The 27297-nt window shown below is 41.5% G+C and overlaps 1 protein-coding gene across 1 annotated transcript in view; it reads right to left on the reverse strand.

The window, feature by feature from the left end:
* The window catches only part of LOC133350277 (potassium voltage-gated channel subfamily KQT member 1-like), a 74264-nt gene that overhangs the window by 39325 nt on the left and 7642 nt on the right, over positions 1 to 27297 (reverse strand). Inside the window, 5 exon segments of the mRNA XM_061564454.1 lie at positions 1073 to 1207; positions 2207 to 2303; positions 3116 to 3194; positions 3816 to 3942; positions 17662 to 17752. Of these exon segments, the coding sequence (XP_061420438.1) occupies positions 1073 to 1207; positions 2207 to 2303; positions 3116 to 3194; positions 3816 to 3942; positions 17662 to 17752 (529 nt within the window).

Raw genomic sequence — 27297 nt, forward strand, 5'->3', positions numbered from 1 at the left:
ACGTGTAAGGCAAAACCGAACTTCCCATTACAAAAATAAGCACCCTAATAGAAATGTCCACAACGTGTTTAAACTCTGTGTAAAACACTGTTGTCAAGACCGACAAACTGCCACCTAATGTTTACATCCTATTATTACCCGATGGCATCTGGTGAAAGAAACGTGCATGGATCAGGTGTGCTGAATTAGGCAGGATGATACTAGACTCTGGAAGAGGGTAGAGATCCCACAACTATTTCCAGCTGCCACCCCACCGTTACTATCCCCAGGGCTATTATTTCCTTGGACAGCTATGTAGGGGCGCCACAGTGGCGAGATGTTAACTATCTCGCCAAATACATAGGAGGTCATGGATTCGATCCCAACCCCGATGCCTATATATTTGGAGTTTGCATGTTTTCCCTGTGGTCACGTGGATTTTTCCTCCAGGTCCTCAGGTTTTTTTCCCCACCACATTTAGAAACATGCGTTTCGAGTATTTGGCTGCTATAAATTCCCACATAAGCCACTTCGTTGAGCCATCATTTGTGGCCAGGTCGCTTCTGTAAAAGAGATATATATAGCTCAGTGGGCCTTACCTGGTACAATAAAAAATAGTTTAGTTTATAGTTTTAGGTTTTGGCAAGGACATGCCTAGGTTTGCAGGGGGCCAGAAATACTATTAGGCTTTATTGCTCAGTCTAATTAACACTAGGAAATTAACACACTCGCCACACGTTATGAGCAAGTCACGAGTAAAAAGTATCTAAATATTAAAAAATTCTTCTTCTTCTTTTGAATTGACTGATAAGGAGTGAAAAAAACAAATTTCTGTTGTGTTTAAAGAAGACTGATATTTAGGCGGAGTGGACTTCAGGGAAAAACAAACTCAGTCAGCTAAACAAAGACAGATGGACAAACAAAGACACACAGACAGACAAATTGACAGATAAATAGACAGAAAGAAAGACACAGACACATAAACAGAGCAAGCCTTACACAGACAGACATACATGGACAGACAATGTTCGTGTAATGATCTCTCAGATTTCAAATAAGGGCAGTCTTTCATTAATGCAAAATTGTGACTCACCACCCCCCACCAAAGTGCGTCAGCATAGCTGGCAAATTCATTCTTCTCCCTGGCTTCATCCTTCTCGGCCAGGTACACAAAGTACGATGAGAATATGAGACCCAGGAAGCCAATGTACAGAGTCGTTATCAGCTCCTGGGTGAAAGAAGAAAATAGAGAAAAAACATAAGCAAACCTCACTTAGCCACATTTGTGTGCAATGAAACCCGGTACCATCATGCATATTCTAATTCCCATAGCTTCATGACATTAAACCCACAACACATGTAATAATGACATCAGATCATAATGATTCTCTTGCAGCTGCTAAATATAAATGTGCAAACTTTTTGCATTATAAAATAACGTAAACCTCCCTTCACCCAAAGTTGAATTAGCCTATATATATTAAATTAGATATATCATCTACATCATTAGACCTCCATGCACACATGATTCCTTGTAAAAAGGTTTCAGTTTTGTTGCCAAAAAAAGGGGGAAAACCCTATTATTATATTTTGGTACTGGCAAAGGAGGTCTAATGATGTAAATGCTTACCCTGAGCCCTTATAGTGCATTGTCTTTGAGCTGTACGCCTTTTGGCGTCCTCTGGTCGAGCACCAATTGAGACGAGGCTCAAAAGAAAGCCATCTCTGGTGTGGACCAATCAATTTCAAGGACAATGCATATATTATCAGTGTGTTTTTTGTTTGCATTTTGACCACAAGTATTGTGGTTAATGCACACATGATTCCTTGTAAAAAGGTTCCAGTTTTGTTGCCAGAAAAAAAAGGGAATAACCCTATTATTATATATATATTTCACAGCCCTTTATCAATACACTGTTGGATGAAGGCCTCCACATGCTGTGTCAATCACGGGGGCTGTTTATTTTCTACGTTCCCCACCTTCACCAATCCTCACTGACCAACTTGGTGAAGTTTGGTCAATTAACCCCGCCCCCAAAGACTCGCAAGCCACGGTGAGGCCTTCATCCAGTAGCGCATTGACTGAAGGGATTACGTATGCACACGTACAGATTATGTCACAGAGAACACACGCTTCGAGAGAGGAATGCCGGCTCTTCCACCGATGACAAAAAACCAAGCCGTGAAGGGGGCGGGCAGCGAGTTCTCAGTCCCTAGGTGCCCTCACCTGCCGGTGGATAAAGACGACGGAGCCCAGGAGCCTCCAGGTACCTCCTTGCCGGTCCACGTGCAACATGCGCAGGATCTGGAGGAAGCGAATGCCCCTGCAAGACCATGCGAAGACAGACGTCATTTTAGTTGCCTTCGCCGCAAAATAAACTTTGTCCTGCCCCTGAGTGGGCTCCTCAACCCGGCTCAAGGCGAGCTGAAATCCACGATCGCTTCGGGAAATAACATTGTGGTCGCCTGGGAAATCTAAACTTTCAATGTGATTGTGAAACACTGTCGATAGGAGTAGGTTTTTGTACCAGTACAGTAGTGTGACGTAGGGTGATGTATTTATAGATGTCCCACTCATTCCTAATGACCCTCTCACTTTCTTCTCGACGGGTGAATGAACATATTAAAGCGCGAAGAATGAATAAGTGCGTTGACTTATACGTGTATTGACATTGGTCGGACACATCTATACATGGATCACCCTATACCGTATAATGTTAATAACACATGCCCTTTTTGCTCACTGTTTTATGAAGGCTGTAATGCATGAGAGTAATGGAAGTAATACATGTTCATGAGACACAATAATTCGTTGATTCAAATCGATTCTTACATTCAGGATACATGTGCTGAATTGTGCTTAAGAGAATTGGTAATTCACGTGAAAAAAATATTTATTTTGGGCCAATGAAATGAACATGCAAGACGGCAAATACAAATAAGACAGTGCAAAGGAGACAAATACTAATTTGACAGAGTTGTGAACTTTAATTATGTACACATCATACAGGAAGTGAATCTATGGATACATAGCAACAATTTAGTTTCTTTTTCAATCTTCAGATATCTGTACCGTAATCTTACAGCAATTCAATCTTAATTGTAAAATCAAATACAATAAAGGGGTTGTGATCACCTTATGGCAGAGGTTGCAAATACCTGCCCGTTGGAGCCCACACACAAGACAATGATGGAAGCCACCACTACCACGAGATCTGTAAGAAACAAAGGATTCACATTCCTCTTGCAATTTAGAGAGAGAGAGACTCAATAATAATTTAGCCCTTTTGTCATTCCACCGTTGAATAAAGGCCTCCTCATGCTCTGTCGGTCATGGAAGCTGTTTAACAATATGAATACAAGTTCAGATATCACTCACCACCGATATAGCCATGACCATGAATCACACTCAGGTTGTAAGGTTCGGAGCGCAGCACTCCAATTACTGCGTCATTGCTCAGTCAAAAATAAAAAAAATATATACAATTCTGTTGACAAGATTTCTTTTATCCACTATGCTTGTCCTCTGCCAACACTGCTGAAATTATGCACTCCCAGGATGCTTTGTATTGACAGGAAGTGTATTTTTTTTTCTCATGTGGAGGGACAGATCAATGAAGGAGATATGTTTTGTCAGATGATTTGATCTCAGCCTATCAGTGAATTACTTCGACCAAAGAGATAACAATTATTTTCAATAATACTGTGGACTTCACACTTCTTGAAAACATGACCTCTGCGAGTACACACAAGGATTCATGAAACACTGCCAGAAAGTGACGGAGTGTTTGGGCAAGTCGCACGGCAGAAAGAGCCAGGGCAGTGCTGACACTCACCGATGATGGAGATGGGCTTGTGAGCAAAGCGGACGCGTCCCATCACACCCACGTACTTGCTCCTGCAGCCGGCTGACCACAGACGCACCAGGTACTCCACCCCAAAGAAGACCACCAGTGCTATTTCCTGAAAGGTGAACACCATGCTCAAGAGTCAATGGAATTTATCCATGTGAAGGTCATGATCGTTTGGCAACGACTGCCATTGTAATAGCCACATTTGTTGTCTTATTCTGACAATCAACCACTTCAGTGCTCTTTACTCATTTTCAGAGGGGTGGGGCGGCGGGGGGGCACTTTCGCGGATAAAACATCAGTGTGAGTGCCGCCAAACCGCATGCAAGGGGTGTTTTCACGTTTGTGTATTGTTGGGGTCCGCACTAAAGGCCATCAGGGGCCACCAGTGGCCCCCGGGCATTGCAATGAAGAACACTGCTCGATGTTATCAACAATTATCATTGCAGTTTTTCAACTACATTTTTGATCGACCACTGGCACTGGAACAACCTTCAAACTTAATCGTCATCATTTGCCATGATCTAGCCTCTTGATTCACGCATGTCAAAGTTATTCAACAATAAACGGAGAAGAGTCCATAGCTCCACCATTATCTTTTTTATAGTCCATCAGCCTGTGGGTATAATACATCGGTTTTCCATCAGCGTTTGTTTAAGAAGGCAAATCCTCAACTGGTTTCAGTCAGGCCCTGCTAAATTGTCAGATGTTAGAAACAAAAACCAAGCAACGAAACAGGACAAATGCGTACAAAAACGCATGTGCAGCCATGGGGCATCGTGGGTAATAAGAGTGCTGGGGAAGCTAAACAAGTTTAAACCAGTACAGAAAAATTATTATAAATAAATATATAAGCATAGGCTGTAGAAGACTAGCTTTTTTGTTAGAGAGATAGATTCTTGTCGACTGCTTTATCAGCCATTCCTCTCCATGACTGACCACAATTTCCTTCAAGGGTTTGTACGACGACAACTTCTATCTAGGTGTTCGTAGTTGCGCTGTACAGCTCTTCGTGATTTTTGGTTGCGCCACGCGTTATTCACCATGATGTCCAAAGTTTCACTCCACGTGCCAGGCGTTCTGTTTCCCAAGAATTCAGGTCCTGAAGATGCTCCCAGCATACGGGGCGGAATGTGGGACATCATGCCGAACAGCCCAAAAATGCAACGGAGAGCTATGTTGAGTTTTGATTCAAAAGTAAGCATTCACATTTGGGAAAATAAACAAACAAAAAATGCTGGAAAATTACCTGCAAATTACTTAATTGGGATTACACAAAACAGTAAAATCACTCCCTACAGCAAAAACGTGGCAGGACCCTCCTGAAAAAGAGTATTTAGACTCAGTGAGGCTTCCTGGGGTAAACAACATAATAACGATACTTAACGAATGTAACCAAAACTTAAAAAAGAGAGACAAATTGTTCAATCGTGTTCAATGTAAGAGTTAATAAGTGTAATAAGTGGTTATCACACTGCGACATGAAGTTGGTGACCTAGTTTGATTCCTAGCAGCAGCTCACACCAGTGGGCGAGTGATACCCGAACCGGTCCTTAGCCTTCCCACTCGTTCACCAACTCGCACAGACCATTATGGTCATACATCGTCAAGCAAACCACAAACTGACGTGGCATTAAAAATACCTTCTTAGAGCAGAAGACTGTAAATTAATATTTTTCATTATTATTATTAGATGTATAACCCGTTATAAGAATGATTATGAAGTATGACAACTTTACGAGAAAAAACAACTGCATTAACAACAGCAGCAGCAGAAAGCAAAATCAAAAGTGACAGTAACAATTCAAACTTAAAACTTTAACTAAGTTTGTTTTTCCCCTCTCTCTCCCGGCTGACTAAATGTGCAAGTCCCGATAGCCAATTTTCAAGTTCTGGCTGTGCTGGACCACGGGATATGAAATCCATTCAAAGCTGGCCGGCATTTCGCCAATTCGGTTTGGTCAAGCTGCGAGTCCATGCCAGAGGGATTGAAACCTGGTACTAACTGATTGCAGAGGGGGGAGTCTAAATGCCATGCCATGGCATGGCTTATAGGAGGGGGAAATTACAGTCGTCAAAATGAAAAACATTGCCCAGAGGGAAGACAAACGGACAAGACGATACACTTTGCAATGGAAAAATCCAGATATATTTTCCAAAAAAAATACACATTCCATTTAGTTACCGATGCATTAAAAGTTTAGTCGGAAAACATTTTAACCTTATTTTTCCATTCTGTGGTGTATATATATAATGAGTTACAACATTCCAAATAGGATATTAAAAGTGTACTCTAAGTCTCATATGAAACATATATTGCACAAACTGCTATATGTTTAAATGCAAAAAAGTAAAGGTTAATATACACCAGCTCCACGATTACTGACTATGAAGATTCGTACTTTAAACAAACCTCAGTCTATGCGGCACCTAAGTGTGTGTGTGTGTGTACACTGCATTCTACACAGCCTCTTTAGTCGTGCTACCACAAAGAACCAATGCTACACGTCTCCACATTTGACACGACGTTGCTGTCAAAGTAAGGTAACTCTTGACAGTTTGGCAATGGAAGGATTCTGGAAGCACGCAAGCCAGGCACGTGTAAACCATGAGATTTGTTGGAACTGCCATCATAACAAACGGCATCACCGAGCAGTCGGCCAAATATATTATCACTCATCCGAATTGCCAGACACACAAGACTGCGTGCAACCGTGCCCAGAGAATGTTTTGACTTTTAAAGGTCAAGGGGAAGAACCTTAGACGTTGTAAATCTTACAGCGTTTCTTCCATTCGGAATGGTGATTGTATAACAAGACGTAGAGCGTGGTATCTTCCCTGGCAGAGAACAAAAACAATCTGAGCATATTGGTTCCAGTCACGCAAAGAACATGCACCATTATGTACTGCACCCACATTTCATTATAACAGACAGGAAGGGTGATGTAGTTTTTTTTATGTAATTACTACATCTGAAAGAAGATATATAATGTATTGTAGCTACACACATATATATTTGTAATGCACATCGACATTTTATATCTTCACCGTGCAATGTATAGTCATGGTGGTAAACGTGCAGCGCTGCAATGTCTTGCACACACCAGTTGCCAGCAGCAGAGCCTCCACTAGATGGGAACTCTTCCACACTGGCCAAACATATTGGAAGAGGTGGGAGCACCCACACTTTACCTCACCACACACGACCTACCAATTGAATATCTCGTGGTGTACCGTTTACACTTCTAGATGAACCGATCCTGGAGCGGGGGAGGGAAGACTTTACGAAACTTGCACGATTCAATGTTAAATCCTTCCATTATATTCGCATTATATATGCGGACAGAAATTTTCATACGCATGAACATATGGTTACATGATTCAGCTAACAATTTAATGAGAAAAGTGTATCTATTTGTAAGCAAGGAATCCTGACAAAAATGTGCAGGGGCAAAGAGCACAATTAAAACTGGAAAACTATTAAATGTCAAGCAATTGAGCGGATTCGTTATGGAACATGATTTATTTGTGCTGGAAAGTTGTTTAATTGCGCCAATGTATTTTCAACAAGTGAAGCGTATGCCTCGTACATGGGCTTCGTCGCCAACAATTGGCATGACTCATTGATATCGAATTCCCAGCTCCGTCTCACATTCAGAGTTACACACAGGAACAGCAATTCTTCCATAATCCCTGGAGTATCATTTGGTGGTTTCACTTCATTTGATCCCTTCATACAGTCCAAACTGCATTCAAGTTGTTTGTTGCGTCACATTGTATATCCTAATGTTTGTCCCTGATTCAACTTTACAATATACAGTTAACCATATCTGCAAATTCAGCAAATGTCTAAAATAATTGTAATGACAATATGTTGTTATTAATATATTGTCTTAAAGTTGCCTATGACCAAATAATTCCGGTTACACCGATCTAGTTGGATCTCGAAAACTAAGCAGATGTTGTGTCTGCTTCCTACTTGGATGGGTGGCCACAAGTACACAACAGCATCATGGGCCCAGCAGATGGCAGTACAGAGATTGCTGCAGTCCACAGAGAGATTTTCTCCACTAATTGGAATCAGCATTTCTGTGTACTTACTATATCTGTGCAGAGTTTTGAGTGTTATCCCCCTCATATGTGTGGGAGGGTTTTCTCCAATTTCCCTCCCACGACAAACAGCACACCCCTTTATTGGAATTGGCCAAGCATTCCAATGCAGGACCCTCCTGATAAAAAAAGTCTCAAGACAGCACATATTTTCTCAACAAATAAGTGGCACTCATTCACTATAGATTCCAACACCGTGTCTGTTACAAAGCCCAATTCCTTGGACTATCAGGTCTATGTATAAAATTAAACTGCCCTATGACTCTCGAAATGGCAAAACTTGCTTTGAACACACTTTCACATACACATATTTCTACCATAATAAACCCACATTACACTGAACCATATACAAGTAAAATATTGCATTATTCATTCTTCCACACTTCCTCATGCAATCAGCACAAATAACACAATAACTCAAATATTCGTGATAAATACTGTATAAATCCATATGAATGGTATGCTTTACAAAATGGCTCACTGGTGGATTTTGCTTTTTAAAAAGAACAACTACTTTACTTCCAGTTTAGAGAACCTTCCCCTCCCCAACCCCCAGTAAAATGAGGCTGCTCAGAGAGTCAGGCACAGCAGAAGACTGTCCCTCTGGAGTTAAGACCTGGAAAGCCTAAAAAAAAGCCCAAACAACAGTGTTTGGAGCCAAGAGTCTGGCACCGCACGCTCATGGGCCCTTATCCCTACCCCCCTTGTCCTCCGCCCATCCTGTGGGCTCATTTCACTCGATGTGTTTGGGTTTTTCGTGCACGGTAGAAGGGAGAAGGAGAGTTGTCTGGCCTGATTATGGTAAGCGCAGAGCTCAGCGAATTTCGAGCCAAGGTTCTGAGGTTGGCACATCCAGCCACAGTCTCTCCTATCCGTCACAATCAGTACGCACTTTTAAAAGCCCTTTATAAAAACACCCAGCTCTGTTTTGAGAATGGTCAATTCGTCTGCAATGCTTCAAATTGATGCCCTATTTTTTCAACATTGTTAAATTTGACACAGGCCCAAGTAAAAAAAAATAGACAATGTTTTCCACATATGGTTATAATCAAATCAGTTCTTAGAAAAGAGAAAAAAATCTGTGGGAATATTGTAAAAAATATATATATATATATCTGCATACATAAACGTATATGCTGCATGTGTATATGAATAGTGCATAAGAAGGATTTGTCAAATCTTTAAAAATGAGATCACGAATAAGGCGATGGAACGTAATGTTTGGCTCGCATTAAACCACAATTTTCCATACGAAATATACGGTATGATAGTAACACTGACGCTGAGAGTTACTACATTAAGCTTAGTAATATAAGTACAAGACCGAGTGAACAACAATGCATCAGTCACTTGTTTCATAAGTTTTCGCGATACACAATTTATCGCACATACTCTGAAAATATGAACACATTGTCTTTATATTTTAACATTATTACAGTATTATATATAACGTTTATGTTTGATTTGATTAGAGTGCGTTAAGAAAGAATGTTGCATATTCGACATTTGGGATTAATTCACAATTCCGAGTCACATTTCAATTCAGCAAGGATTGATTGCATCTTGTCTCATATTCACCGTATTGTTTATATTGTTTTGTTGTTCATGGCTTTGTTAACTTCATTAGTATAAATGTAGCATTTGCAAAAAATTGTATAAATAGATTTTCATATGTACATATTGATGCACATTTCATCAGCATACAAATCGAGTTTAACTGACATTGTATGTTTGTTAAACTTCTTCCGCACAGTACGTAGCCAACCATGCTAATCGGCAGTGCAGGGGAAAGGACAACAAACTAAACACAAAAAGCAGTCGTAAAGAAAATGAGTTTTCGATCTACATTTGAAATTGCATAGCTTCAGTGGCTTCTTAATATCGCAAGGAAGAGCATTTTGGACGGCCGCAGAAACGCATCTGAAAACGTGCGATGCAGTGGCCGTCTTTGTTCAATGGTTAGCCATCGTTAGACGACTAGTACAGATGCCTGATGCAGATACCGTGTATTTCATACCTTTATAAACCGCACACCAATTGTGATGTTGACACATGTAAGAGATGAGCATTTAAGGCTATGAGGAAGTACGTGAGGCCAAAGTCAAGTGTCCATATCGAGTGTTACGTACCACAGCTGTGTCTAGCGAGGAATCTCACCCAGCTCACCGAGTGCACTTACACCTGTGCTATCACTCACCATTATTTCTCATTGCAGTATCTGAACAGTATTTAGTGAGATGCTTTAAGTGTCATATTCACAACTGACTTCATCCCATAGTTAAAACCACAAAGACGAGGTACTCAACCCCTCCACCAAACCCCACCCACGTTTTCAAATATACACGATAGGATGCAATGTCTCTAAAAACTAAATGTCAGCCCTTTGTCAATGCACTCGTGGAGGCTTATCAGTGTGGGTGGTTCAGATATGACTCACCACTGATGTTAGACTTGGCCTGAAATCAAACTCCGATAACTGGATTTAGATTGCACTGCACTAACCACTGCACCTCCACTCCTCTCATAAGCTTTACAATGTATCAAATTCCACCCTCAAATTGTGTTTTCTTCAGTAGTACAGATGTACGATATTCAGTTGTAACTGAATGTGGGCAGCAATTTAGCAGCTTCACAAAATGTGCCTGCATAGCCGCAGTAAACAACGTACAAATCACAACTGGAATTTCGACTGCGACTGTTCCCACTGAGAACTTCTGGGAGAGAAAAAAGCAGCACTAGAAAAATACAATAATCCACATATTATGTGAAGGTTTTTTTGTTCCAACATTGTGAAATTCTAAAAGCCATGATCAGTGAGCGCAGCTGCAAGGGTGAAGAGGGCAACTGTGGCACTCACTCTTGCCCCTGTTCAAGTCCAAGCTCATGACCTTCCTCGTCACATCTGCCTATGAATGACACTCTTTCTCTAAATTACAATAAAATAACGATTGTAAATACGACTCCTTTTCAACCATGGTGTCCATATGCCACTGTTGTGCAGTCTGTCTTGAAATGCGGTTACTTTAGAGCATCTATAGACAGTGCGCATTGTATCGATGTGTGTGTGTGGTTCAAGTGTTCGCACATGTAGCAGCCATTAGCATTCGCACACAACCTTGATCAATACAGAAGACAAGGGAAATGTTTTGAGGGTTTTTTGTGATTTGTGCACCACTACAGTTTCCACCAAATAATGTATTTTATTTTCTAATATAGTTCTGCTGAACACACCTGGTCTCTAATGGCCGAAGCATTAATAGCTCATCAAACATTACGTATTGAACATACGAAGCAGTTTTATTTGATTAGGAAGAAAAAAATCGTTAAATAAGGAAACATTTGTCTTGCAGTATTGCATTTCAAAGTGTGAACCCAGACAATGGAGTTATTTATAATAACCTCGTATAGTTGTGCTAAACATACTTCGTACAGTGCTTAGATGTATCCACAACGATGCTTTTTTAATATCCGAAACTGTCAAGGCATGAAACACATGATCATTCTTCATGCGGCTGAAGTTTAAGCTTGAGGAAGTTATCAAAGCTTTCAAAAGAATACATATATAGTGCAGGATTATCTCCAGTCAGAAAAAAACGACAACCTTGGCCTTTCTGTCCTAATGACCTCGGCAACCCATTGTACGGGTTGCCGAGGTTACGCATCTAAAATAACTTCCGCCCCATGCAGACGTGCCTATTCTGTCTGTCGCCCACGTCCTAACCGTGGTGCGTCCAGAGAGGGCCGGTGGGTGCAATGCGGGGTTAGGGGTGGGTAGCAGCATGAATGTAACTCAGCATGGGACAGATTAAGGCAGTTAATAACAGTGGAGCTTTAACATCCTGTGTTTATTTTGAGCCACAATGGAGGCAGGCCTGCTCACAACCCTATCCCACTCAGTGATGCATTTTTTAGGGGTTTTTTCCCCCCTCTCTATACCCTGCCGCCCCCCCACAACTGCCCCTCCCCAAATCCACCGAATTAATGAGCTGTTTGGCAGTGTTTCCAGCATATATTATTTTAAAATATCCAATTCATTTGGTTTCCAGCCCGAATCACCAAAAACAAAACGACCCACAAAAAATCGGTCAACAAGAGGAGGCACAAACATAAATCGACTAGTACCGAAGTAATGGATATCCTACATAGAGCAGTGTAAAAGGGTAACACCATGGTTTTATGAGCAGGCCACGTGTGTACAATGTAGGTACTCCCATCTGTTTCCAAGGTATATGCCCACAGTGAAAAAGTAGAGGAGCTCTGTCGGCTTACACGGCTAATATTATCCATAAGTGAGGTTTTTTCGGTTGGATCGTATAAATATGAGACCGAAACAGAAGGATTTCTCCACAACTCTGGCTGTCGCCTGATGAGGCTGGTTGTAACTACCGGCGCAACGTTGTACTCGAATTCTAAATGCTGTGGGTTTACTCTCCAACACACCGGTGTGCTGTACTAGAAAATAATTGGCATGTTTTGTTTACGTGACAAACCTTACTAATTGGCTATGTCAGGTGGTGGTGAGTTTAACGACACATTTACACATTTACGCGTTGTAACCCAAAAAAACCTATATTATAGAGGAGCTATGGGACCTCTTTGCCAGTATCAAAATGATGAAAAATAAGCATAGGTTTGTACCCTTTCTGGCAATAAAACCGGTGTTAAGATTATTAAAAGAACAAAATACATACCTTTGACACAAGTACGTGTGGTTAATGCAGACTTGATGCTTTGCTAAAGGTATCTATTTTGGTGTTTGAACATCTTAACACGTGTTAGGATGTTCAAACACCCAAAAAACTAGTAAGAGTTGTCACGTAAACAGAACATGCCAATTCGTCACTAGTACAGCACACTGGTCTGTTGGAGAGCCAAGCCACAACATTTACAAACAGAGTACGACGTTTCGCCAGTAGTTACAACTAGCTTTATCAGGCGACAGACAGATTTGTGGAGAAATCTTTCTGTTTCGTTCCTTATATAGAGGCGTAGATGTGTTGACCACCCTTCTCCACTACACATTGAAAAAAATCAGCAACTAACTTTGAAATACAACTTGATAATCAGCATCATTATTACTGTTATGTTTATAAGTCATTATGAAGGCAGGATCAGCACCATAAAGTATTTGTAAGTATCAGGATTACTCGTCGAGGATAGTATTCTGCATGGCACGATATTTTGTTTTGTTTGATTCTTTAACATACCTGTCAACCCCTTATCAGTGCCTACTTAATTACAGACCAATTCAGACCTTATTGGTCACACCGTGCCCATTATAAATCTCAACCTTAATCCTACAAAGTCCCATCACAAGTGAGAACCACAAATTTACAAAAAATGGGCTCGTATTCAAACGGCTGTACACCGTATGGACCTGAAAACTCAATTTCCCTGTACAAGAATACGGGTAAACCATATGGGTTGACAGGTATGCTTTTTACATGTTCAAAATTCAACAACATATTTAATAACGCATTTAATATATCCTCAATTGTTGACAATATACCAAATAAATAAAAGCAACAAATATCATGCCATAATTCTGGACTTATAGACACATTGATTATTGGGTATGTGTATTGCTTGGGTAAAACGTGGGTACACTATTGCTTCTAACTTGACTGGAGTGCAATAGAATGGATCTTGAAATAAGAAAACCCTTCACTTGCCGCTGTGTGAGTGTTGAGGGCCGTTTATAATGGACGTCCACTGAAATGTAATTACTATATGTAGTGCAGCAATTAATTTTTTTTTAAACATATGTAGTGACTGACTCAGAGACACTAAGAGTAGGAGGCACTCTGTTTATTAACACGGCCTTAACAGTTCACACTTGGTAACTACGGCTACCAGTCAGGACAGCTGGTAGACTGCCTGACTGGCGACACCGAGATGGTGAAGATAGAGACGGCAAAGACTCCAGTAGCACGACGGGATCCCACTCCAAACGACAGCCCCGAGCTCCCCTCCCGAGGCCCCTCTTATATTTCCAGCGTGGCCTGGCTCCACCCCCGGCCACGCCCCCTTCTGGAACCTACTAGCGGAAACTCGATGTGCCCCTCCCGTAAACTTTCCCCTAGATCCCGCCCTGGTCTATCACGTGGCCTGCTGTCAGTCAGGGCTGCTGTAAGCTGCAGATCCCCTTCCCTGCCAGCAGCCAGCGCTATGCTGCTACGTGACCGATTCTATAAAGAACTAGCTGTACTACCCGGCTTCGCCCAGGTCTTGGATCCACGACGCTAGGCCGTCTTTGTCTCCCCAGTGGCGATGTTCATACGCCACAGCAGTTATTCGTTTTGAGGCTGAGTCGACCTAGGGGAGGCCCAGGACCGGTTCAAATAATCGTCACCGGTGGTGGCCGTGAGCGGGAATGGAACTCGGGTCGCCGGGTTCGTAGCGTGGCGCGCTAACCACGACACTACAATGCGTTACGCTTCCGTTGTAGGGTTTGTGTGAGGCGCGCCGATCCGCTGTAGGGTTTTAGTGAGGCGCGCCGATCCGTTGTAGCGCTACAATAATACTGTCGAATCGCTATAATTTAATAATCGACCGACCCTATAATAGTAATTGCACACATTGTGGTGGGGGGGAGTGAAGAGGACGTGAAACTTTGTGTTAATGCGTGCGCCTATTTTTAACGGGAATAAAAATGGCGTCCACCCCGCGGCGAAGGCGTCGCTACTCGTTGCCAGGGGCAACCGCCGTCCAATGAAAGCGGCGAAGGCGTCGCTACCCGTTGCCAGGGGCAACCGCCGTCCAATGAAAGTGCGTATGGTCCGGCGACACACAGACACACATACAAACAGACAGATTCACGATTTTATATATATAGATTGTCAAGAATTAATCATGCCTATGGCTAAAAAACTAAATGGTATATAACTACGTATCACTCAGCTACGATAGCTCTAGGCATAATGCACCATTCAACTCTTTCAAATATTCATAAAACATTTAATTTGTAAATTACACGAAAAAAACTTAATCACAGAATAATTATGCAGGCCAGAAACCCATAGATTTTTCAAACAGAATTGTTGTTATTATGAATTAGTTATGAATTGAAATGAACTTATGAGACCAAGAAGGTTGACAACAGTCAGTGTTTTTCCTGCTTAAACAAAAACGGTTAAGAAATATCCTTGCTATAGCTTCATAGGTCATAGCTGATTGTCTGCTTAATGCATAGCAACGTTCTGAGTATTGGTTAGCATTAAAAGCAAGTCGGCTCTGACCCCTAGTGGGGTACCAGAACTTTACACCTAAACCTCACTCCAGCAGGGACGGAGCTTTTGCCAACTACGGTGCATCAGCAGATCCAAAATATTTAATTGTTCACAAATTCATAAAGTTGCACAGCAATGTATGTGACTGTATGTATATTGAACTTCTTTCACACCATACGTAGCCAACCATGCTAATCGGAGGTGTGTTGACCTCTGAACCCGAATGCACCCTTCCACTGCAAACTTAACCAACATTTGACCACACATAAGTATCCACCGCCCTGTATATAGTATATACAGGGCGGTGGATACTGTATATAGTATATACAGGGCGGTGGATATAGTATATACAGGGCGGTGGATGTGGCACAGTATATACTATATACTGTGCCACATGACTTCTCTCACCAAGATGCGCCTCTTCATAAATCTACTTCCACTCAATTAACCTTGAAAATGCAATGCCCTCATCAGCCATTAATAGGCAGCAATGAATGGACCCATCTGACAGGAAACCACCGAGGAGATGGAACGACGAATTCAACGTTATGTGCAAGGTGCCAGATGGTTCATCATATCACAAGATCGTGAGAGATGGTAATGGTTTGGGGGGTGGCGGGGGGGGGGGGTATTTTATCTAGCAGTGGATTGGTCATCGCTGATGATGATTACGGAGCATTGTCTTGGGATCCAGCACAACTGTAATCATCCATGGCATGACATATCAATAATCAATTAACGCATTCTTCTTCTTGGTTACTATGTGAGGAATAATGAGTATATAAAGTCGCTAAATACAAGTGCACCTCGGAAGATTGCACAAGGAAACCATATAAACATATACACTGCTCACACGCAAAACCAAGAATATAAAACAAATATTACAATATACGATATTTAAAATAATGAAACAACAACAAAAAACACACTGGACAGATTGCGAGTTGACATGACACACCACGCACAACCCATCTCAAAACATCGCAACACCCGAATGATGAATATGTATTCAGCGTGTAGATTTGCATGCATACTTTGAAGCGGGGAAACTAGGGCAAGAGGGGAGGGGGTGACGATAATAATGGACTGGCAAAGCAGAGAGATGGGGAAGTTGGAGACGGAGCTCTTAGGGAAGTAATTAGTTAACGGGCGAGGAGTGAAGGAATTAAGTCTGGACTTGAAGAGGGGAAGGGGATCAAGAGTGAGGAAAATCAGAGGGGAAAGAATTCCAAAAAGCAAATGCAAAAAAAGGAGATTTTAAAAAGTGCAGAGGCAGCAAAATTTTGTCCGTATTTTTAACAAAATCCATTCAAGTAACGTATTCTGTACAATTTTATTTTAAGTAAACGTTATGTCTCATGATCTTGTTTTTTTATCTATTTGTTTTTCTTCTAGGTAGCTACAGTTGCAGGTACACATCTTTGCATGTGTTATGCAATTTAAATGTTTGATCATTTGCACTGCCAGCCAGTGACACTTTTTCTAATCTACACATCACTGCTAGCATAACACAAACTGCATATTACGTAATGTATTTAATCGGCACCATCACAACTTGCACATAACGTTTCAAACATGCATGGCACGCTACTTTGTCATTGCAGGTAAAAAGGTGCTGGTGGAAGCGCCTCTGATAGAGAGACCCCCTCTAGAGCAGCAGTCCCCAACCTTTTTGGCACCAGGGACCGGTTTCGTTGAAGACAATTTTTTCACGGACCGGGGGGGTTCATCATTGGATCTTTCCCCCTTTCCAAAGAAGTTCTCCAGCGACGTTTGTTTTTTACTCATTTTGGCTAGGGTTAGCTTGTGGGCTTACCAAAACTGTGACTGAAACAAGTGCACAGTGCGGGAAAGAGGCGCGGACGGAAGTGGTAAATAAAATCATGTGCGGGCCACGCGCGGACTCACCGCTCACCTCCTGCTGTGCGGCCCGGTTCCTAACAGGTTGGGGACCCCCTGCTCTGGAGGATATGTGGCCAATCTTCCACGTTGATCAAAACGTATTTGAAGAGGTAGGCGTACCCACATTCTATCCCATCAACGCGCGACCTGCCGATCGACTAAGCACGGTGCACCCATTTATCGTGTTCGGTGGACATAGACGGTGTGAGTGAGGGATTCAAGAAACTTTCCAAATTGTTTCAAAGGCCGAGACGGAAGATTGACCCGGTGACCTTTGGCTTGCAAATTCAGTGTGCTGACCATTACACCGCGGCAGCTATTGTGTGAAGTCGCCTGGCAATTCTTAAAACGCAATGAGATTATTCCTCGTGACACAATGCGTGGCCGAGTGAGAAATGAACAAAAACTCAACACATTTTTCAAGAACACTGTTGCATGACAAAGAAAAGCATAACAAAGGTTAAGTTTTGGGCAATGACCCTCCTGCATAGCACGTTGACGAATATTTTGAGTTCTTTGTTATTCACGCTTGTGCATCACTGCCAACGAAGCATTACGAAATTATTTGCGATACAATCGGTGGTACCTACCATCCAATAGAGGGTGCTGTTGGCAAAGTCTGTGTACAGCTCGATGGTGGACAGCACGCTGAATATAAGGCAGATGAGCACCATCATGAACCTACGGGATGCAATCAACGACAATACACAAACAGTTGAGCACAATGAATATGAGCGAATTCGAGGCGTGTGTCATTCATTATTGGGGAGTAACAACATTTAAGAGAACAATGTGTCTAAAGAGAAGAACGTTTTGACAGTAGATCGTAAACGCGGACGACGGCGGTAAAAAAAATATAACAAAAGCTGAGAAGTGTACATAGCATGGAGTGGTACATAGAGTGGTAACATGTTTAAATTGACACCAAGATACAGAAAGAGGAATATGTTAACCTGAGAACAAACGTACGGTCCAGTGTGAAATAAGTTCAACATACATGCATACAAAAATGAGAGACATTAACTGAGGAAAAGTTACTTAAAATACTAATAATCATTCGCGTTGTTGTCAAGATCATATATAATGAAAAAATAAAGACATAGATAATGTCTCCTTCACAAATCCATTTATCCACGTAAAAAATAGAAAAATATGTTTTACACGACCCATCAGCTACACGGTTGTGTAAGAAATGCGTGTGGTTTTTTTTCCACTGAGAGATTAATATGTGACTAAGGCATTAATGTCTGCTCATTTACTTTAAGAAAAGCAAAGCGGGCTTGTGCAGAACACATCGCTGGAAAGGATGGTGGGCAATGGTTGAGGCTGACTATGAAGTGGCAGCCAAGGGGGGTGGAGAGTTTACCCCCCCCCCCCAATCTGACAGGGTGACCACTGCGGAGATTGAACGAAGAGATCAATCAGTTCATTGCAGGAGCTAGACTAAATTTCTGCATCATGAGGGATGGCGATGGCTTGGGGAGGGCCTTGGCCCAGCAGTGGAGAGAACATGGCTGATGCTGATATTGAAATGCATTTCACAAATGTGATTTGTTATTAATACAATTAGTGACATTTTAGCCTAAGATAATGAACAACCTTGTGTATATGTATATTAATAATATCAACGCCCAACTTTATCTGTGATGAATATGATGAACGCTGCACTTCCCGTCGTTTTCATGCAGGGAGCGCTGCAAACCTACATGCCCCGTGCATGAACGACGGAGGAGCAGGGACAGACGTTCCATTACGGTGGAATCGATCTATAGAGGGTGGTCTTCTCGCACGGCCAGCAGCTCCATGTTGCCTTATCTCGATCCCACAAACCCAAACAGGTGAAAATCCGCATCGAACCGAACCCCCAGCAAGGACATCTACTTAACGAGAGAAAATTCGCACGAAATGTCGTTTTCAATTAAGTCTTCCAGATGTAAAATGATATTTATATTATAAAAAAAAACTTTCTCTATCTGTCTATGATGAACGCTTGAGAGAGAGAACGAGGCGATTCGGTGTTGATTCCCAGAATAGACTTGGTTCCCACCGACACGACTTTGCCATTTGTTTTGCGACGACGACAATTTCCCATTCTCCCCGCATATGCTATCACAATCAACAAGTCGCAGGGACAGACGTTCCATTGCGTTGGTAAGCGCACAACTTTATCTTTCAATGATGAATACGAGGTTGTTGGGGGGCGACGCAGGCGCCCCCAAACAACAAAGTTTATATATTTGGGTGTTTAAAGTGTGCTGTTTTTCTCGATTAAAAAAGAGGCCTATAATTATATTAGTCCTCCACTCTACACCCTGCAAACAAGCTCTCTGACATTTTGACCCCTGACAATGTCAAGCATTTTCAGTGTCACTTCCAAGATAAAGCCATATTATATTAATGTTACTTCTGTGTAACAGCGGCATACCCATGTCTCTCACAGCAACATTCACTTGCCATAAGTAACACACTCCAATTGCAATAAATGCAGAACTGAGCCTCGCTTTACTGCTACGTCACTGCAGCATTATCTGCTCGTCTGCATTGAACAAAAACAAATATGACACATTGAGAAAAACTAATCTACGCATAAATTAACGTGCATGAATAATAATTAGTGCGAAATGTGCAATTCATTTATTCTTGTCCGATTCGTGGATGGAATTGTCAATGCAGTGGTGGGCTTGCAGCTGTAGCAGGGAGGGGAGCTAATAAATAATGTAACTGGAAAAACGGTGGCTTTGGCCAATTGTGAGGAGCTAATGCATGAGTGAGTGAATACATACGGCTCAATGGGCAGACCCCAACAGTTAAAGGCCTTACACCCTGTTCCCCAATTGGCTACCCCTACCATGCAATGTGCAGAGGTCTCAAAAAAAGGCGCCCCACATATAATGGAGTGGTTTTTTTTGGGACTCTTAGAAATTGGGAAAAATGGAAATTGCACTTCTTAAGCTCAAAATTGTAATAGTGTACTCAGCAATGCTGACGTGCTGTTAGATGCTGCATCTCCATGCTACACAGAAATATTGCATGCCAGGCAGTCCTTGTTGAGTGCTGTAACACGAGATTATGCATGCCAGAATTGGCCTGATATTTTTACAGGCCAAGTAAGTTCGAATAATATTTTACGTTATCTTTTTTAACCTTTATATTATGCTAACTGTATTTTTATACAGTCATATGAATTGTTGAGCACTCTAGAATAACGTTACCAACATGAACTAGGCTAAATTTGCACTTCGTGGAATTAATGTGGTTTTAATAAATACACGGATATCATGCTGGGGGTCTCCTGCCTCACCACTGAATGAGCCCGGTATCTAGGGGACACACTGTGTCCAAACCTCAGTCTTGAACAGATACAAGACATGGACAATTCCTACAGAGAATATAGCTCCATACAGCAAGGGAGGCTTGCGTTGTACAATTGTATCTACTGCAGTGTTGAACATTTTCAATTGATTACTCTGCTGTGATTAAAGACAATACTTTTCAATTTAAGTTATATCATAAATACAATTAATCATCATTTACAACACTTTGTTAATCCACTGCTAGATTGAAGGCCTTCCCATAATGTCAGTGATGGGGGTTGGCTTACCATACTTCACCACACTTGTCAGTGAGCATCAGTGAAGACGAACCAATACGGTTTCTACAGCATTGAGCAATTCGTGAAAATTCGACATTCTCATCGCGAGCGCCAGGAAGCACCCAGTAAACATGCCAACACTCGGCTAACAGCATGTGGTTTGAACTATTGGACAAACATTGATCCAACGTCACACGTTTACTGGGCCAATACATGTGTTACTTTTCCTTGTTTAGTGAACCATTTGTTCATGATACACTTATGGAAGGTTACCATCTGAAAGAAATTTGGGCCGTGTCATTCTACAAAGTTAAACAAAGTGCACTGTTTTCCATTTGAATGCAGCAGATAAAAAAATACATCACCAATGTCACCATTGACCGAAATAACAATTGGAGATGCGATATCAAAAAACATCACAATTGAGGAAAAGGAAGAAATCAGAAATCACTAGGGGACTCTTTATATTTAGATGTCTTTTCCACGAAGAATGATTATTTTATATAAAAAAAAAATACTTCCAGTTTTCCCTTGCCAGTGACAATTTTTTGGTTCGTTAAATAGCCGGACACGCCATGACGTGAAGCGGCAACTGTTGGGTGCCCTTTATTGTCGAGCTCGGCGAGAAAAGGGTGGCCTGGGAGGTCTGTTCTGATGTCCTTGCCCTGGCAGGTGAGGCGTTTGTGGATGTCTGACAAAGGAAGCCCGCTTAAACACAAACAGCGAAACGAACAACTTGTCAAAGGTTGCATCAGTACCCAAGGCTAAAAAACAACACAAAGTGCTATATTTATCCAAGAAGAGTTTTGCAGCCCATGCCATTATGTAAATAAATTAAATACAAAGTATTCACTTTTATTTTAAACAAAATGAAGTAGCAAAGGTTACAAGGTTGCAAATCAATTGTGATGCTACGAAATAAATGAAGATACTCCACTCTAAGGATGCTGTTATGGTGCAATGGTTGCACAACAGACTTACAAATCGAGAGGTTTCCGTCTGTCTCCTCGACAGACCTGTTCTCCACCTGTGGACGGCTACTTGCGTTGTGGCCGAAACGTCGTGAGAATTATTTTATTATGTTTTATTTTTATTATTTTATTATTTCCATTCTACGTGACTTTACCGAAAGAACCAAGAAGATGAATCCCTGCAGTCACGAAAGTTTTAAATCGAAATTTAGGTTTCCGGTTCGTTAAATAAGTGGGCAACTTACTTAAATCCCAGAATCTGTCCACCCAGCATTAGTATTAACCACTGGGCGCACCAAAGTTCGTCTGTAGGCAGGAAGTGTGCGGTGGGTTAACACGTAGGCACTTTCACCTTCAACCCAGTGTGACTCGCTGTGGGAGTGTAGGCCAGATTTTCTCGAGTGGGGCTCTCTAGAGATCTCCCTAGTGGAGGCCCGACTACCAACAGTGATGTAAGCAAGCTATTGCGGGGCTGCACCTTGACTACACTTAATGTTTTGGCTTTCATTTGTATGTAAAACCTAAACCAAACACAGTCTTGAGCGTGGACTACTGTATTTGTTATTTTAATCCAAGGCCAACATTTGAATTACATTACTTGTTAGGTTGGCGTATTAGTTCAAGTCCTTCACGATAATCCGTATAGTAATACTGCACTGGCTACTTGTAGCAGCTGCTTTTCTCGTTAATCATCGCAAACAAAGTGACGCGTTACCTCGTTTGTGCATTGTGCACCTGCAAAGCGTATGTCTGTATAAAGCAAACACCATGAAGCAAATTAATCATACCTTCCCATGTTTCACGTAAGAATACAAGTTACATTTACACCGATATGCTGCACTGTCGGAGCTAAGGCGATATTAGCCTACACTGTTACGGGCATTTAAAAATATTCATCTTACAAAGCAAGAGCAAAATAGCCCAGCTATGATTTAAATTGTATTCTCTCTTTTAGGTCAACCTTCGGCATTATTTAAACGTGTTGTAAAATTATCGTTATCATCAGTCATTGGCAATCCATTCCACCTTCGATGTTATAATCCACCTAATATAACCAATCTCAACTGCCTTCCAGAGAGGATGTTCACCAAAAGCTGATGGAGTGAAGAAATGTATGGTTGTAGCTTCCGATTTTCGAACGAATACATTACAAGGTCGTACTCATTACACACAAAGTGCCTGCCACAAATGAACCACAATACTTTGCTGATCTCGTAAAGGAGTATAAACCATCACACGAACTCTGGTCATCCTCGCAGCGGCTTTTGGCTTAGCCATCGAATAAAGACGGTCACTGCATCACGCGCTTTCAGATGTGCTTCTGCGGCCACCTGGAACGCTCTTCCTTGCGATATTAGGGAGCCACTGGAGCTATGCCTTTTTAAATATAGATTGAAAACTCATTTCTTTATAACTGATTTTTGTGTTTAGTTTGTTGTCCTTCCTCCGGACCTCTGATTAGCAAGGTTGCGAAACAAGTTCAACATACAGACATAATCCTAGTTTGACAGTGGCTCAAATCAAGACAACTTTTTTACTGTTGCAAAATGTCAAACGCTTGTGGCATTAAAGGAGCTTATTCCAAGGGTGCATGCACCTTCCCACACCCTTGAATATTGGCAACCTGTCAACAAATAATCCAGAGAGTCGACAGAGTGTGAAATGTGCTGGACGACACAGTGCGTACTGGAAATGTTAATGATGGCAATGTTTAGCACGACCACCGTGTGCCTTCGCGTAACGGGAGCAGCGGCGAGGACATCGAGGTGCCTCAAGTGTTGTTTGTTTTCCAGAGCGGAGCAAAAGTTAGGTGCACCAGTGAAGAAGGGGGAACAAAAAAAAAACTCCGTCCTTACATACGCAGAAGCAAAGGCTCAAATAGATGTATGGTCGACATCGTCATGGTTTTCAACAAAGCCATAACAACACAATGATCCGACGTACAGGCTTGTCAAATTGTAAGATTATATGACCACCATTCATCAGGATCTCAAAAACGTCCCTCGTAATCGCTTCAAGTCACGCAAGCCCTTTTGGACCCAAGAACTTAACCTTAAACAATGCGAAATCAATATTGATGAAGCTTGGAGAGCTGAATGGAGTTCAAAATAATTCACAAACACCTTGTGAAAGACCCAATGCAAAAGATCCCTCGATTTGATCTTCTGCAAAGCTAATGGTCCACCCTAAATCGCATCCACACAAATAATGGCAGATGCGGATACCCGATGCACAAACGGAAAATTAAAAACTCTCCCATGTGCGACTGTGGTCATCCAGAACGGACCACACAACATACAACGACGGAATTCCCGATTCACAAAAACGAAGGAGACATCACAGCGATACACACACTCTGCTGCTCATGGCGCCGTTGTCTGGGTTTGATCACCTGAATGTGAAATTGTCATCGTTGCTCTGCATCTACATCAGCAGCCGTACGAAAGAAGAAGACCACCATCTGAGTTTCAAGTGCCTTGAAGCTTACGGTTCAATGTTCGGCATAGATAGAAGGGTGGAAAAATGTTCTGCGTACTCCTGAAAGTTTTCATGAGTACATTTTTACTGCATATTTTTCTAAGTATAGTGGGACTGTAATGTGCTCTCTAGTGCTGGTCATTCCATCAGCAATGGTGTGAGCAGGTAGTTGCAGAGCTGCACTTGTATCCATACATACGTTTCATCTGTTGGAGGTGCCGTGTTTAGAGCATGCAAAAATGCTTCAAGTTCCATCCCAATTCAATGTAAGCCCAACATTTCACCCCCTTGGGATTGATCAAATGAGTATCAAATTGTGGTAAGTCAACAGTAGTAGTGGCCCTCTATTTCCAAGTTGACTACCTGATGAAGCTCAAAGAAGTTTGAATGGAACGTTGAAGGTTGATATTAAATTCAGTCATGAATAAGTCTTAACCCGCCGGCCGAGGAGCTTTATTTCTCAGAATTTGATCAGTACGTTGGTACTTATATAAATAACACCTTTGTAAATGGGACAATATTGCCAGGTGATGGAGGGCTATGGGAATCATTTGGGCACAGAACTACGATGTGGCCTCACCCAGAAGCAAATACTGTATGGAACAGTCGTGATCCGATGGATACTTTCTCTGAAATGCGGCATTTGCACCGCCAGCTATAAACACTATCAGCAGAAGATAAGCACTGCCCCTACACTTGTTTGAGTAGTCAAGCTATTTTAAACACGTAATTATACATTTATTTAACAAATAGCAAAATTGCATCACAAGATAGAGAACCATGTTGTGCAATTTTTCTAGTTCATAAGAAAAATGTTAAGACCGAGGTCATCATGTCGACACATGCCAAGCAAATATCCACGAGATAAGTGTTCAATCGCATCTCATTGCGCACACTGTGTTGATACAATTTTGATTCATAACAGCATTGACAGGCAAATGTTTGATTTAACACACTATATAGAGCAGAGACAGTGAGTTTTGTACAAGGCAAATGAGGGGTGAATGATTTTGAGTCTGAAGTTGAAGAAAAAGGGCAGGGCGTTGGACGGCCATGGTGTGTTTTGGATGCTCTCGGGGCAACAGCAGAGGAGTTACCCTCCCATTGAGAAGAGGTTGACTTAATCACAATGTACAATTGTATTGCACATCTCCATTTCGTTTTGTTCCGAGTCTTAAGTTCATAACCTAAACCAAAAGCTAAAACATGTACGGCATGCAAAATACTATTTTTATACACAAGGAACCCAAAACATTATAACACCAGTTAACATGTTTAAATCATGCAAACATGACCAAATCAAACATTGTAAATTATTGCTTGTTGTTAGAAACCAGGCATGGGAAACAGCGTTTATTGATCTTGTATTACATTTCACCAATAAGTAATTCAATCCATATCCCCAATGTGGTTTAGCACTACAGTACTATATACACATTACGTGACTGGATTAAAAAGAAATAACTACAAATACATACTTTCAAGTTATAACTGCTGCATATCTCTAATTGGTTTATTGCAATTTGTGAAATAAGAAATACAAATATAATAATCTGTCAAATACGGGCTGCCGGGTGGCGCAGCGGTAACACGTGTGCCCCACGGCATGAGGACCTGGGTTCGACTCCCGACTCCTTTGTGCATGGATTTTGTATGTTCTCCGACCATTCTGCGGGGGTTTCCTTTGGATTTTCCAGTTTCGTCCCACACCTCAAGAACACACACTGAAACTGCTATCGGTCAAACATCCCAATGCTAAAAGATTACCTGCAAATAACTCAATTTGGCTTACACGCAGCGGCAACACCGCTCCCCTACTTCAAAAACTTGGCCGGACCCTCCTGAAAATAAGAATCTTGAAACTCAGCGAGGCGTTGCTGGGTAAACAAGCGCAAACAAATAATGTTATGCAACCACTTTTAAAATATATAAAACGTAGCATGCTCTGACCCATTCGACATTTATTGTATTCATGATAAATGCTTGCAATAATGTTGTATTGGTTTATATATTAATGCTCTATTGTTGCGTTTTGGAGAAAAGCATAGTTTTTATTCGGTGACACGAGGGGGATGGAGGTCAGTGTTGGCACAATGTTTATAACTCACTGTGTTATGAACCCACTTTTCTGTGTCCCATTACCAGCCACAGCTACTATCAGTGAACAGTGAGTTCTGGCTTTCCATCATCTGCAATGACTCATGTGGTGAAATATGGTCAAACAATCTCCAAGAATTGATGGTAGCATATTGTGGCCTTCCTTCAGCAGCAGATTTTAAAATGGCTGAACATTAAATAGTCGTCAATATTAAATTAATTAATTAATTTTGCAAGTTAACCAACACCCGGATAGAAGGCTGCATTTCTCCCAAAATGAAACATCTAATTCCACAAAAACCCATGCAATGCACTATTTTTTATGTTATAAGCAATCTATGTCTACCATATGCATGTAGGGAAAACGTACATGATGTAAACTAAAATCGATGGCCTTCCATTGCAAAGCAAGACTTACACGTTCTTTTAGACCTATCTTTGCATTTAATTGCTATGTCATTACGTAATCACAAAATGTTTCCAAAACCCAATTGCTGTACTCCTGATGCGTTAATTATTTAACGTTATAAATGCACAATAAACAAGAGCTAAAATAACAGGGTTTATTGCAGTTTGTAAGCGTCATGTATAATTCAGAGCTGCATCTTCATGGATTATCTCACTGCTTTGTCCGAGGCAGCCGACCAGATGTCACACACCATACTTAACATAACATAAAAATGCAAGGGTACGTCCCAAAGTCTATTTCATGGTTACTTGTTGGCCCAACGCATTCGTTTTGCTTACGAAAACGCATCATGGTGAGCGAAACAATCTTCAACATTCTAAACCGTTACATACATTTATCTCCTATTTGTTTTCGGGTTGCACCGCTTGCCGTTCCGAACGATGACTGATCTTTTGACTCAATGTGCTTGGGAGCTTCTGGAACTGGGAAGAAGCTTCCAACGTGTCTGGCAAAATATCAAAAGTGGACGACAACACGGTATAACCCGAAAACACATCGCAGAGCTAACCGAAACACCCACAATAACCTACACAATCATAATGTACAACATGTATTATTATATTATTTGTGAGAGTGCATTCACGCATAATGATATTTTCTGTCATGATTAAAATACAGA

Source organism: Lethenteron reissneri, chromosome 33 (assembly GCF_015708825.2).
Source record: "Lethenteron reissneri isolate LAM-NWPU_2019-01 chromosome 33, ASM1570882v1, whole genome shotgun sequence".
NCBI lineage: Eukaryota > Metazoa > Chordata > Hyperoartia > Petromyzontiformes > Petromyzontidae > Lethenteron > Lethenteron reissneri.